Raw genomic sequence first — 13,297 nt, forward strand, 5'->3', positions numbered from 1 at the left:
GTGTGTGTGTGTGTGTGTGTGTGTGTGTGTGTACGCGCATGTTAGGGTTAGGGGAAAAAATCTATTTAGCATAATAGGGATATTTTTCCTGGCCATAGCGTATTGACACACAGACGCCAAGTATCAATTTACTATTATATATGTGTTGGTATATACCACGCAGATTGTCAAGCAGACAAACACATACATTTTGCAGCAAAAAATTAAAGTAAGATGAATAAAGATAGAAATGTATATTTTTAAATAAAAAATTTATTAACTAAGTTTCTTTTGGGGGACATGATTTGAAATTTGGACAAATTTGAAGTTGGAAAAAAACGTCAATACATTGCAATATATCGCAGAATATTGCAATATGTCTAAAATCGCAATACTATTGTATTGCGACATAAGTATCGTGATGATATCGTATCGTAAGGCCTTTGGTGATTCCCACCCCTAGTGCGTGTGTGTGTGTGTGTGTGTGTGTGCAACAGTACCAGTTCGTCGTCCTGGTCGGCGTCCTCCGGCCGGCTGAAGAGGGAGAGCTGCTGCTCCGCCAGCAGCTCAGCAGCGCTGATCTCTGGGAGCTCTCTCAGGCTGCTCTGCTGCTCCAACGCGGCCCGCTTCACATCGCGGCTCATGTCCTCGATCACATCCACCACGTTGGGAGGATGCTCATCCATCACCTTCAGCAGCAGCCCGGTCAGGTGGTCATAGCTGGAAGCAGGGAGAAGAACGTCTGGACCATCCATCGTCTCAGACACTGATACATAAACGTAACATAACCCATGAACAAATATATTACAAATACAGAGCCTAGAGAAAGTCTGCACACCCATGCTAAAGTTGATTAAAAAGAGGAATAAAAAAAAATAATAATTAGGAAAATCCAACCTTTTAAGGACACCAATTTGGATGGATCCAGGCATCCTGATAAAATTACCTTGGCCTTTGGAATTAAAAAAACCCCCCACATCATCACATACCCTTCACCATACCTACAGATAGGCATGGGCAACTTTCCATAAAATCACCTCTCAATGCAAATCAAACCAGCTATTAAGCTAACTGAAATAAAACCATTCCAATCTATATGAATGGTGAAGGGTATGTGATGATGGGGGGGGACTTAATCAGGATGCATATTATCCTGGATCCATGTAATAACTGGCCTTTAAAAATAAAAATGTGCCTGCCTCTATGGGAATTTAACATAGGGGTGTGTATACTTATACCCCCTGTATTTTAAGGAAGAACATGTATTTATGTACAATACATTATTCATTCACAAAGAAAATTGGTGTCCTTAAAAGGTTGAATTTTCCTAAGTTTTTTTAAATTAAGGCGTTAAGATCAATTTTCAAAAGATGTATTTTATTCTTCTTTTTAATCAACTTTAGCATGGGTGTGTAAACTTTTTTAAGGCCCCTGTATGACTCTGCTTACTGAGTGGCAGCATGGCTTTTTCCTGTTTAGGACTCTTTCTCTAGTCTTAATATAATAGTGGGGCAGATAAGGGGGGAAATCGTTCACAAGTGGATACAAGCCCCAAATTTGGTGTGTGGTTTCCCTCTGGGGCCAATAATTGAAAAATACGTTAGCCACTTAATTTTTCAATGGCCGCCATTTCCAGATGGCTGCCTTTCCATCATTGGAAAACACATATCTGCCCACAAATTTTACTATTGGGACTATTTCAAGGTTTTACCTTTTGAATCCTTTTTTTTTTACTATGATGTTACAACATATCTATTTTGTTTTTGAAATCTAGTGGTATGTAGAGTAAATAATGTGAAAAAATCCACGAAACGTGACATAATTCCAGAAAAAATGTATTATTAAAGCATGTCAAGTAACAGGAGTTTTTATTTTATTTCTTTTCTGGAGGCACATACATTATTGTATTTGTGTTCATTTATTTTAAGTGGGTTATTGTAATGTATGACCAACATTGGTGTCTTGGCACTTACAGCTGCTGTACATTAAGACCAAAGTTATAGCATTTACATCTTCCACGGCATCTGCTTTGCTCCACATTTGGTCAGTTGCTGACAGCTTTCTACAATTGGTGATAGCTCTGTCCAGAAGATCTGCCATAGTACACCTTCTTGGTCCATCCCCACTCAGAAGGACTCAGTACTTCTGGCTGGAGTACGTTCTTGACTCCAGATGCACCTGCCTGGTAGGCGAATGCTTTACACGCTGCCGCAATGTTTGCTGAGTAGGAGGAATGGCTTCATTGGCCTTTACTTTACTTACTTTACTTACCAACCTGGCTTCATCTACTCCTCCTACTTCGCTGGATCTGTTGTACATCATGACCACAAACATTTCTAAAATCTTCAGGTCACCGTCATCCATTCTTGAGGATGCTAGCTGGCTGAAGATTTCAGAAGCTTTGTCCAATATATTTCATGTTGCCAAGCAGTCTTCTTCCCTTGTCACCAAAGGCTGAAACTACATCACAGGCAGTGAATGCATGAAAGAAAAGAATACCACTGCTCTTCTCCCTTCCAGTACATGGATAGAGGTCATGATCCATCCAAGATTCATTCCTTGGCCAAAAGCAAGCCACAATTGTTGCAGACCAATGTCCCGAAGAACTGGCAGACCACTGACTGCTATAACAAGAGCGCTGTCACTGGCTTTGACCATAAGGTTTTTGCTGCCATTTTTGGAATGGACAAAGATCCTGGTGTCAGCTTCCTCATGACTGCGGTACATGGACTTACATCATCTAGGTTGATGAAGTGGTTGCTGACAGCTTGATCCTCTTTGGTCTCTATAACCACATTTGGTGTTAAAGTTTCTGCAATTCTGTCAGCGAGGAAGTGGAACAGCTCAGTTTTATTCTCATCCTCACTGAGAATGTTACGCCAGTTCTTGGGTACTTTGCCATTGCTGGTCACTTTGCGTCTGGCTTCATGTCCTCTTTTTGACCTAGGTTCTGCCTTCAAACTGGATTGTTGGTAGATGTCAAAGACTATGTCTGTTCTTTTGTACTTCACAGAGTATGCCTCTACAGTGGGGCTCGAAAGTTTGGGCACCCCAGGTAAATATTTGTATAAATGTGCATAAAGAAGCCAGAAAGAGGGAAAATCTCCAAGTATCAATTACAGATTAACATTTGTATAATATTCACAAAAGTTGATTTTTTTCATCATTTACCTTTCAAAATAACAGAAAACAACAATGGCGTCTGCAAAAGTTTGAGCACCCTGCAGAGTTTATAGCACCATACTTTTTAAAGCTGAGACCTGACAGCGTCATGGATTGTTCTCAATCATCGTCTGGAAAGACCAGGTGATGTCAATCTTAAGGTTTTAAATGCCCAGACTCATCTGACCCCCCCCAACAATCAACACCATGGCTTCTTCTAAGTAGTTGTCTAGAAAACTGAAACTGAAAATAGTTGATGCGCTTAAAGCAGGTGAAGGCTAGAAGAAGATAGCAAAGCGTTTTCAGATGCCAATATCCTCTGTTTGGAATGTAATTAAGAAATGGCCGTCATCAGGAACAGTGGAAGTTGAAACAAGATCTGGAAGACCAAGAAAAATATCAGACAGAACCACTCGCAGGATTGTGAGAAAAGCAATTCCAAACCCACGTTGGACTATGTGATCCATCCAGAAAGACCTGCAGACACTGGAGTTGGTACACCATTCCACTATAAAGAGATACTCGCACAAATATGGTCTTCATGGAAGAGTCATCAGAAGAAAATGTCTTCTACGTCCCCCACAAAATCAGTGTTGGAAGAAGGAAAATACTATAACAAGCTCAATGCATAGTGGGCCCAAGTTCTGTGGACCGATAAGGTTAAAGTCAAACCTTTTGGCCGAAATGAGCAAAGGTACGTTTGGAGAAGAAAGGGCTCAGAATTAATGAAAAGAACCTCTGTCCAGTTGTGTTAAGCTGGTGGGGGGGAGTGTTTGCAGCACATTGTGGTCGTTTGCCATCTGTGAAAAAGCGCAGTTAAAGAGAGAGGGCTCTACAAATGGATAATGATCCTAACACACCTCAAAATCCACGGGGGATTACATCAAGAGAGTTAACTGCAGGTTCTGCCATGGCCTTCACAATCTCTACATCAATATAATGTAAATCTATGGATAACCTTAAAGTAGCAGTGCGTGACAAACAGTCAGAAAGAGACTCTTGGCTGGCTACAAGAAGCGTTTCCAGCTGTGATACTTGCCAAAGGGGGGGCGTGGAGCTTCCCCACCATCACTCAAGGCAGCAGGAATGGCTGATTTTCATGTCTAAAGAGCTCCTTCAGATCACACTCTCTGCTCTGGCATGAGATGAACAGTTTGAGAAGAGCTGGCATCCTCCTTCAGCACCTTTTTCTTCAAAAATTGACAGAGCACGTTCCGATGGAAGAAGTTCATGCAGTTTTTCTGGATTTGCTCATAAAGTTTGGGTTCTTCTTCTTCAAGTCCTCTCCAAATCAATAGAGGACTTCAACTATTGATATTATATGGTTGAATATGGTCTCATTGTAATTCTTGACCATCACAACATAGGGGTAATATCGCTCTTGTGATTTATCTTGTACGGTTCAAGGATATGATGGAAAATACATAATTAGGCTATGGCGGAATCCAAAATGGCCGCAACAGCTGTCTAGAGGCCTTCATTTATGTTGTGTGTGGTATTATTGTAATCATTGACCATCAAAACATAGGGGTTACATCACCTTTAGCAGTTGAATGTTTTGTTCAAGATTATCATGCAAATATACTAATTTGGCTATGGGAAAATAAAATGGCCGCCGCGGCTCCCATGAAGTTTTTTTGCAATGGCTAACGTACTTTTTTGAAAGAGCACTACCCACTGAGTAATTGTACCAATTTTGGTGCTTGTATCCACAAGTGAACGATTACCCTAAAAAATGGCACTTATCTGCTCCACTATAAATGAAACGTATTCCCTCACCGATGTCAGTCATCAGTTTCCTGCTTTTTACATAAAATGATTAGCTTGGTTAATTAATTGATAAGCCACGGTCAACAGGAATCCTTTGAACATTTCAGCAAACCTTAAACAAAATACTTTAATTAAATAAATATATATTTTTATGACAGTTTCAACAGGAATTATTTTCAATATATTAGCTAAATTACACAATTTGATCTTGTCCTCCAAAACTGTGATGACATCAAATGTTTTCAGATTTAAATTTTAGCACAGTTGAGAATATATTCTAAGCAGAACTCCATATCGGATTCTCAGCAAACTTCTTGCTTTGTTATAACCTAGGTAATTAAAAGAACACACACACTAGGTTAAATTATCATGCATTCCATTCCTTATAAAATGGAGGTGATTATATTGTAGTAAAATGTCTTTCTATAAATCTGATTTAAATGTAATTCTGTTCAAACTCTGGCTATATATCGTATGACATTGTTTCATTAAGTTGATCTGTGACATGTAGCGGTTTGTTGCGGTTTGAGGTTCTATAGTAACATGCGCCGGCACGGGTACCGTAATTTCTTGAGTAGCTGGACGCGCAACGAAACCCAACTGGCGGCTTGACCGCAATCTACAGCGGGGTTCACGGAAAGTGCCGAAGCCAGCCGAGCGAGTTAGCGTTAGCTGAGTAGACCTAACCCAGGGAGCTTACCCTGACCGGCTACTCACAGGTTCAGGCGGCTCTCCGTGCTGCTCTTCAGCAGGAAGGCCTTAAGCGAGGCCGCCGAAGTCAGCCGCCGGCTATCTTCGGTCTCCATCTTTCTTCTCCTCCGTTTCTTTCTCTTCTCTTGTCTCCCAACAGCTTTGACACACACCGGCTAACGGCAGCCACAACAACTTCTGTTAGCACGCCGACTGCACCGTTGCTATGGTCACGGGAACAAAACGGTTGCTAGGTTGCAAGAGCAACGAGCCCCTGCCATAGATATTTACCTCCTGCCTGGAGGGTTTTTGGTTTTGAATAAAAAATAAACATTAACATATATACACATATGAATAAAAAAATAAAATAAAAACACATATATATATATATATATATATATAATACACACAGTATATATTATTTCAGTGAGAACTCATAAATAAATACAAATAACTAATGTTAGGGAAATCTGTTTATGTTTTGTAATGCGTTTCTGGATTTTAAAATTTTTATATTATATATTTGGATTTAATATATGGGCCGATATATTGGCAAATCGATTTTTAAAATAACAAATTATTTGTGTCGATATCGGCCGGGCTCTAATATGTACACTACACAGTAGTTACTGGGACAAACAGAACCTGTTCCCTCAGAGAACCTGAGCTACAGGACTGGAGAGATAAAAAAAGACTTGACAATAAAATGAATGTGTACAGCGTCATTTTAATTCAACAAACAAATCTGAATATATATTACAAAACCGTCTGTAATCTAGTAACCAAGAAACCGGGGATGAGGTTTTACTAAGGTCTTACACTGTTGATCTCAGTAGCAGTTAAAAGTTTAAAAGGGACCAACATCAACATAGATCTCCGGCTTGCATCTAATGGCGTTTTTCCATTAATGGTACCTGCTCGACTCGCCTTGCCCGCGGCGCCCCATCCTCCTTTTCCCATTGCAGATTAGCACCGCCTCATGTGCGAGGCGAGCCGTGTCTGGTTGTCATAGCAAGTAACTGCCGTGACCTAACGTGACACACACAGAATGTGAAAGGTGTTTTTGATTCTCGGCGTGTTGCCACAGCCAGAAGGCAAATTAGTTTCTAATGAACCTGGAGGCAGCAAAAAAAAACAAAAACAAAAAAAAACGCTGGATAAACTATTTACTGGTAAACACAGCAGGTTTGTTCAGGACACCCCCCGCCCCCGTCTGTCGTTAGCCCCGACTGCAGGTTTCCACATCACCTTTTGGTATCGCCTCAACTCGCGTGGACTCTCGACTGAGGTAGTACAACAAAAAGTACCTGTTAGCAGGTATCAGAGACTTTTTTTCGTAATGGATAACCAAAAAAGGCGATTAGAGTCGAGTAGATACCATGCAGTGGAAAAACGCCATATGTGTGAGAGCTGAAAGAAGTGATCGGCTGCGGAGTATCCTGGATCACAAGCTTTAGTTCTCTCTGAATCCCCTCTGTAGGACTGTATGATCCCACTCAGCTCAGACACAAACGCAGAGGAAAAGCCCGTGAATGGCTCCGTCACTTCTCCAACCTCCAGCTTGGAGATGCTAGCTTTGAGGACGCAGATGCTACGCTCTCACCGCCTGCTGCATGTTTGTGTGCTGGGTATCTTTCATATTGCGAAGCTCTTCTCTCTGCGGGTTGGGGGCGGGGACCGTGCTGGCGAAGCCTTTAACCCTGTAACCGGACCAGTCCGTCTGCGTACTGGAACTGCTCGCTGTTTTCGTACTCCAGCATATCCAGAGCGACCTCGCAGCTCTCCTTGACCACACGTTCTCCGTCTCCACGGTACTGCTGCAGGACAGCCCGGCACTCCTCTCTCCCGATGGAGCCGAGAGCCTCCGCCGCCTCGTGGCGGACCATGGGGTTCTCCCCGGAGCGCTCCAGAGCGGCGCGCAGGGCCGGGAAGGCCGCCGGGTGCTGCATCTGCCCCAGGACGTAGCCGATTTCATGACGGAACAGAGCGCTGGAGCACTGCAGGCCTGGACCACAGAGACACAGAGGACAAAGACACACGGAGACATAGAGGATACAGACACACAGAGGACACAGATACACACAGACGACACAGACACACAATAGACACAGAGGACATAGGCACACAGAGGACAGAAACACACAGAGATCCAGAGGACACAGACACACACAGAACACAAACACACCAAGGACATAAACACAGGACACACGGAGACACAGAACAGAGAGGGAGACACAGAGGAACGGAGAGACAGAGACACAGACAGACACAGAAACACAAAAGACACGGATACACAAGGCCACAGAGCCACAGAGACCCAGACATAGTGCAACAGAGAGACAGACACACAGAGAGACATAGAGACAGTTACAGGAACACTCTAGGCTTCACTGCATGTAGGACCTGCAGGACTGTCACATGACTATCATTCCAGAGTACACCTGACAATCCATTCTCTTTGTACCTAAAATATGATCAACTTAAACTACAAACACAGTAATAGCAGGGCTCTATTTATGATTCATTATTTATGATCTATTTAGGCCTATATTTATTTATGGGTCACATTTTTAAGTAGTGCTCACATATGGCTTTTGTGAAATGGGCCTGGATCATAGTCCTGGATCATGGTCCTGGATCATAGTCCTGGGTTACATTTAGGAGGACGGAGGTAAGTTGTTGGGATTTGGTCTTAGTTTAAGGACAGCACCAGCTTTGTCAGGCGTGTGCAAAATAACACAGAAACATTTATTTCAGAACATGAAAATTCCCTTCCAATAAAATCATGAGCTGGTCAGTAACTGAAATGCCTCAGCTCCTTTAAATGTTGGTCCAGGACTATAATTCATAGTGTGATTATGAATTTAATGGTCACTGACCCAGACCCAGCACAAACTGAGAGACAGCTGATGTTACATTGTGTGTGCTGCGTGCATGGTGCTGCATCCTACCGTCTCCCAGTGCCAGCACCGCCTCCTCGTTGCCCAGGTTACGCAGGGCAAACATGGCACGGTAGCGTTCGAACAGCGGCAGACTTTCATCCAACAGGATGGAGCGCAGCTCAGGCACACTGGTCCTCAACGCTGGAGGGGCCGGGTCCACGGAGCAGTACGGGTTCTTATCCGCGCTGCCGTCGTCCAGCTGGGTGTCTCCGCCAGCCTGCAGCCACTCCAGGCGCCGCACAGCCAGCTGACATGTCTCCGCCACCTGCAGAGAGAACACGAAAAACACACACACACACACACAAACACCACACACACACCACACACCACACACACACACCAACCACAAACACACACACACACACACAACACACCACACACACACACACACACACAGTTTCAGGGTGTGGCCTTGACCAACTGCCATTTCTCTAGTTTGAAAGCCCCGAGCTCTCTCTCTCTGGGTGGGCCAAATTCTCTGGGCGGTCAAAGCAAAGAAAGGGGTGGTAACGGGAATCTTGCCCCTTATGACCTCACAAGGGGCAAGATTCCAGATGGGCCTATCTGAGCTTTCACTTTCTCAAAGGCAGAACAGGATACCCAGGGCTCGGGTTACACCTATCCCCATTTTATTGGCTGACAACGCGGCCTCGCTAGTTCCAGGCTCAGTAAGTTGTCCTACCTCTATGACAGGATCCTGACTGTACTCTTTCAGTAGGTCCAGAACCACGGGATCACCAATCGCTCCCAGAGCCTCCCCTGCACACACACACAGACACACACACACAGACACAGACACACAGACACACAGACACACAGACACACACACACACAGGCCATTTATCACTGTGAAGACATGATGATGCATTGAGCTTGAATCAAATCGTTTTATGAATAATAACAGGAATCAAACCACCAACCTTTCTGCATACATGTGTTAGTGTGTTCAGAGTGTTGTTATGTACCATGTGCGAACAGCATCCGTGCACTTGTTTGGTGGCGAGCGTGCATGTTTACCTGCTTCGTGGCGGACCATGGGTTCCTGCTGCGTGTCTCTGAGGACGGCACTCAAGGGGGCTATGGCCCGGGTGTCCTGCATCTGTCCCAGGCAGTACGCCAGCTCGTGCTTCAGCAGGGCCGAGTCATCGGTGAAGGCTTTACTGATCCAGTCTATGGCTTCAGCTCCTGAGTCACAGGTTACACCATAACCAATCACACGTTACGTTCCACCAATCAGCTCGCAGCAGTCAGCCAACACAAGTTACGGCACCAATCAACTCACACAACACATCACACGCACTCCCTGTTCTCCGCTTGGTTCATTTGACACCATGTCATAACACAAAATGTGTTTTCACAGAACTGTGTGTGTGTGTGTGTGTGTGTGTGTGTGTGTGTGTGTGAGTTTCAGTAATGACTCCCACAGAGGATATTTTCAACATTTCAACAAGGATTAATTAAAAGACATTTGTTCTTCCAAAGATTTGACTCCTTTATTCCCAGGGGTAGTATAAAGTAGGGGGACCGCCCCCTAAATGATCTAAGGAGTCTGATTGGACTGCCCCTCATTCTATTTCTTATTTTTAAATGCTCGGCCTGTTGTGTGTTGTTACCTCCCAGGTTCTTCAGGGTGAATAAGGCTCTGAAGCGCCGGGTCAGGTCCACTCCAGGGTCCACCAGAACCTGTCCCACCGCCGCCACCTGGTCCACACTGGTCATTCTGCTGCACAGGGAGACACACAGCTGGGTGTCTTTAGTCTGGAGAGTCGAATGGATCAAAGGAAAATCAGAGTCCATTTATCAGTTGTCACATTTAAAGGTCCCATGGCATGAAAATTTCACTTTATAAGTTTTTTATTTACATTAATATGCATCCCATTAATATGCATTTCATTTCGGAACATAAAGAATATCAACCCCGCCACCCTCACTTCAACTATCCACTCCTCCCGCCTTCCTGACACTCACAATCTCTCCACCCCCGATGATCTGGTCTCTCATTACAACACTGGACTCCGTAATATTCTCAATTCTCTTGCACCGTTGAAAAGCAGATCTGTTTCTTTCTCCGTCTCCGCCCCTTGGTTCACCCCCGATCTGCGTCTCATGAAAGCCAAAGGTCGGCAACTTGAACGTCTCCATAGAAAAACTGTTCTCACTATTCACAGAAATGTACAACAACCACATCCTACGTTACAAGGACTCTATTGCCGCACCAAATCCCACTACTACTCCACAATAATCACGGCCAACACAGGAACTCAAGTCACTGTTCTCCTTACTTAACAATGTCACCCAACCCCTGGACTCTCTCCCTCCCCATTTGTACACTACCTCCTTCTGCAACTCGTAATGTCCTTTTTCACGAGAAAATCAAGAACATCCACCAGCATCTTGGATCAATCCCTCACCTCAGCATCTCAGATAACCTTCATTCACCCCACTCATTCTTCCTCCTTCCGTTCCCCCACTATTTCAGAAATCACGAACTCACCCGGAATTCCAAGCCATCTACTTTAAACTTGATCCCCTCCCCACCCAACTTTTAAAGCCTTCTTCCCTCCCTTGTCCCCCTCATCTCTGCTACATCCACTCCTCCCTTACCACTGAACCGTCCCTACATCCTTCAAAACTGCTGCCATCACCCCTATTTTGAAAAAACCTGGTGCCGACCCATCCAACTTCAACAACTTCCGTCCTATTTCCATTCTTCCCTTCCTCTCCAAATTCTTGAAAAAACAGTTGCCTCTCAACTCCATTCTCACCTATCCCACAATAACCTGTATGAACAGTTCCAGTCCGGTTTCCGCCCCCTCCATACACTGAAACAGCACTCATCAAAATCACCACGACCTCCTCATGGCAGCTGATTCTGGACTCCTCACCATCCTCATCCTCCTCGACCTGATGCAGCATTTGACACCATCTGTCACCACCACCCTCCCAATAGGCTACCTTCCATTGGCACACCCACACTCCGTTAGACTGGTTCACATCTTACCTCTCTGGTCGCACACGTTCATTCAACTCAAGTCCTGTGAATCCATTCCCTCCTCCGTCACTTCAGGTGTGCCCCAGGCTCTGTTTTGGGGCCCCTACTCTTCATCATTTACCTGCTTCCCCTCGGCAATATCTTCCGCAAATTAACATTCACTTCCACTGTTACGCCGATGACACCCAGCTCTACCTCTCCACCAAACCCCCTCGTCCACTCTCCGCCCACTTCCCTTACGGATTGCCTCTGAAATAAAAATCTGGCTCACACCCAAACTTCCTCAATTAAACTATAAAACCGAGGTTCTCCTCATTGGCACCAAAGCCACTCTTTCCAAAACAGACGGTTTTTCTCTCACAATTGACAACCGCTCCGTCTCACCCTCCCCCAAGGTTAAGGTCTGGGTGTCATCCTTGACAGCACATTATCCTTTCACCCCATGTCAAAACATTACCCGTCTGCCTACTTCCACCTACGTAACATCAATCGCCTCCGCCCCTCCCTTACCCCCCACACTGCTGCAATTCTTGTCCACGTCTCGTCACTTCCCTCTCGATTTTTGCAACTCTCTCCCCTCGGTCTCGCTCACAAATCCCTCCACAAACTCAATTGTCCAGAATCACTGCCCGCATCATAACTCGAACCCCCTCCATCCACCACATCTCCTGTCCTCCAACAGCTCCACTGGCTCCCGTCCAGTTCCGTATCAAATTCAAAATCCTTCTATTAGCATTCAAGGCCATCCACAACCTCGCCCCCCCATATTTGTCTGATCTCCTCCAGCGTCCCATCCCTTCCGCTCCCTCAGATCCTCCCTCCATAAACCTGTCTGTCCCCCCCCGCCCGTCTCACCACCATGGGGGGCAGAGCATTTGCCGCTCTGCTCCCCGCTCTGGAACTCACTACCCCCCCAATCAGAACATGATCATTCCCCCATTCAAATCACAACTAAAACACATCTGTTTATAACTGCCTATTCCACTTAAATGTCTGTTGCTCCGCCTTTTCTGTTGTTAGTATTGTTTTGCTTATAGTATTTGTTTTTCTGTTGTTAGTATTTGTTTTGCTGTTGTATAGTTTGTGTTTTGTTTTGCTGTATGTATTGTTTGCTGTTGTATAGTATTTGTTTTGCTGTTGTATAGTATTTGTTTTGCTGTTGTATAGTATTTGTTTTGCTGTTCTTAATTTATGAATGCCTGTGCGGCGTCCTTGAGTACCATGAAAGGCGTCTTTAAATAAAATGTATTATTATTATTATTTATCCCCCCAGCCTGCCTATGGTCCCCTAGTGGCTAGAAATGGTGATAGTGACGTCAACACCCGTGCTTACAGACATAAGTTACAGAACGTTGAGACCCCAACTCATTTACGCTGCACCACGACTCAATCCACGTGTACTATGAGCGCATGCGCAGAACCGCTAATAGAGTTTATTAATCCAGAAAACAGTAGCCCGGTTGAAGCTAACCGTTAGCTTCTGTCTCCTAACTTTAGGTAACCCTCCCTCACAGCTAGCTGACGTAACAGACAGACAGACAGGTACACACACAGACAGACACACACACAGACAGACACACAGACACACACACACAGACAGACAGACACGCACACACACACGAACGCGGGGCTCTGGCTAACCTTTGGGTCCACGGAGGTGAAGATAAAAACAGCTGCTGCGGGACCACGGGTGTGTTGGTTCGGTGTGGTCGGTGCCGCGGCTGCACGCATGCGTCCTGTTGCAACTTCCGCTAGAGGGACT

The 13,297-nt window shown here is 44.8% G+C and overlaps 2 protein-coding genes and 1 long non-coding RNA gene across 4 annotated transcripts in view; 1 reads left to right on the forward strand and 2 right to left on the reverse strand.

The window, feature by feature from the left end:
• The window catches only part of rsph4a (radial spoke head component 4A), a 9,798-nt gene extending 3,942 nt beyond the window's left edge, over positions 1-5,856 (reverse strand). Inside the window, exons 1-2 of the mRNA XM_032525324.1 lie at positions 5,629-5,856; positions 480-699 (exon numbers count right to left, since the gene is read on the reverse strand). Coding sequence (XP_032381215.1) covers positions 480-699; positions 5,629-5,717 — 309 coding nt within the window. The 5' untranslated portion in view covers positions 5,718-5,856. The remainder of the gene's footprint in view (positions 1-479; positions 700-5,628) is intronic.
• Positions 1-9,495, forward strand: part of LOC116695221 (uncharacterized) — an 18,791-nt gene extending 9,296 nt beyond the window's left edge. The window contains exon 3 of the long non-coding RNA XR_004333386.1: positions 9,485-9,495. This is a non-coding gene — a long non-coding RNA (uncharacterized LOC116695221). The remainder of the gene's footprint in view (positions 1-9,484) is intronic.
• Positions 7,020-13,297, reverse strand: dohh (deoxyhypusine hydroxylase/monooxygenase). Of its 2 annotated transcripts, none has more exons than XM_032525333.1 (6): positions 13,177-13,297; positions 10,157-10,301; positions 9,561-9,728; positions 9,226-9,302; positions 8,553-8,808; positions 7,020-7,606 (listed from the first exon to the last, which is right to left on the reverse strand). In XM_032525333.1, the coding sequence occupies exons 1-6, from the start codon at positions 13,264-13,266 to the stop codon at positions 7,296-7,298; spliced, it is 1,047 nt and encodes a 348-aa protein (XP_032381224.1). In that variant the 5' UTR covers positions 13,267-13,297; the 3' UTR covers positions 7,020-7,295. The 2 variants fall into 2 exon arrangements, with proteins under 2 accessions (XP_032381224.1, XP_032381225.1); XM_032525334.1 differs by having other exon boundaries at positions 10,157-10,263; positions 13,177-13,265.

The sequence above is a fragment of the Etheostoma spectabile genome, chromosome 9 (assembly GCF_008692095.1).
Source record: "Etheostoma spectabile isolate EspeVRDwgs_2016 chromosome 9, UIUC_Espe_1.0, whole genome shotgun sequence".
Taxonomy (NCBI): Eukaryota; Metazoa; Chordata; class Actinopteri; order Perciformes; family Percidae; genus Etheostoma; species Etheostoma spectabile.

What these genes read in the sequence shown, in the direction of transcription:
- dohh (XM_032525333.1), bottom strand. Translation starts at nt 13,266, where the DNA reads ATGCGTGCAGCCGCGGCACCGACCACACCGAACCAACACACCCGTGGT. An exon ending in GTCAGGATCCTGTCATAGAG is followed by an intron (nt 8,809 to 9,225) that starts GTAGGACAACTT and finishes TTCTCTCTGCAG; the next exon opens with GTGGCGGAGACATGTCAGCT. An exon ending in GGTGCTGGCACTGGGAGACG is followed by an intron (nt 7,607 to 8,552) that starts GTAGGATGCAGC and finishes TCTGTGGTCCAG; the next exon opens with GCCTGCAGTGCTCCAGCGCT.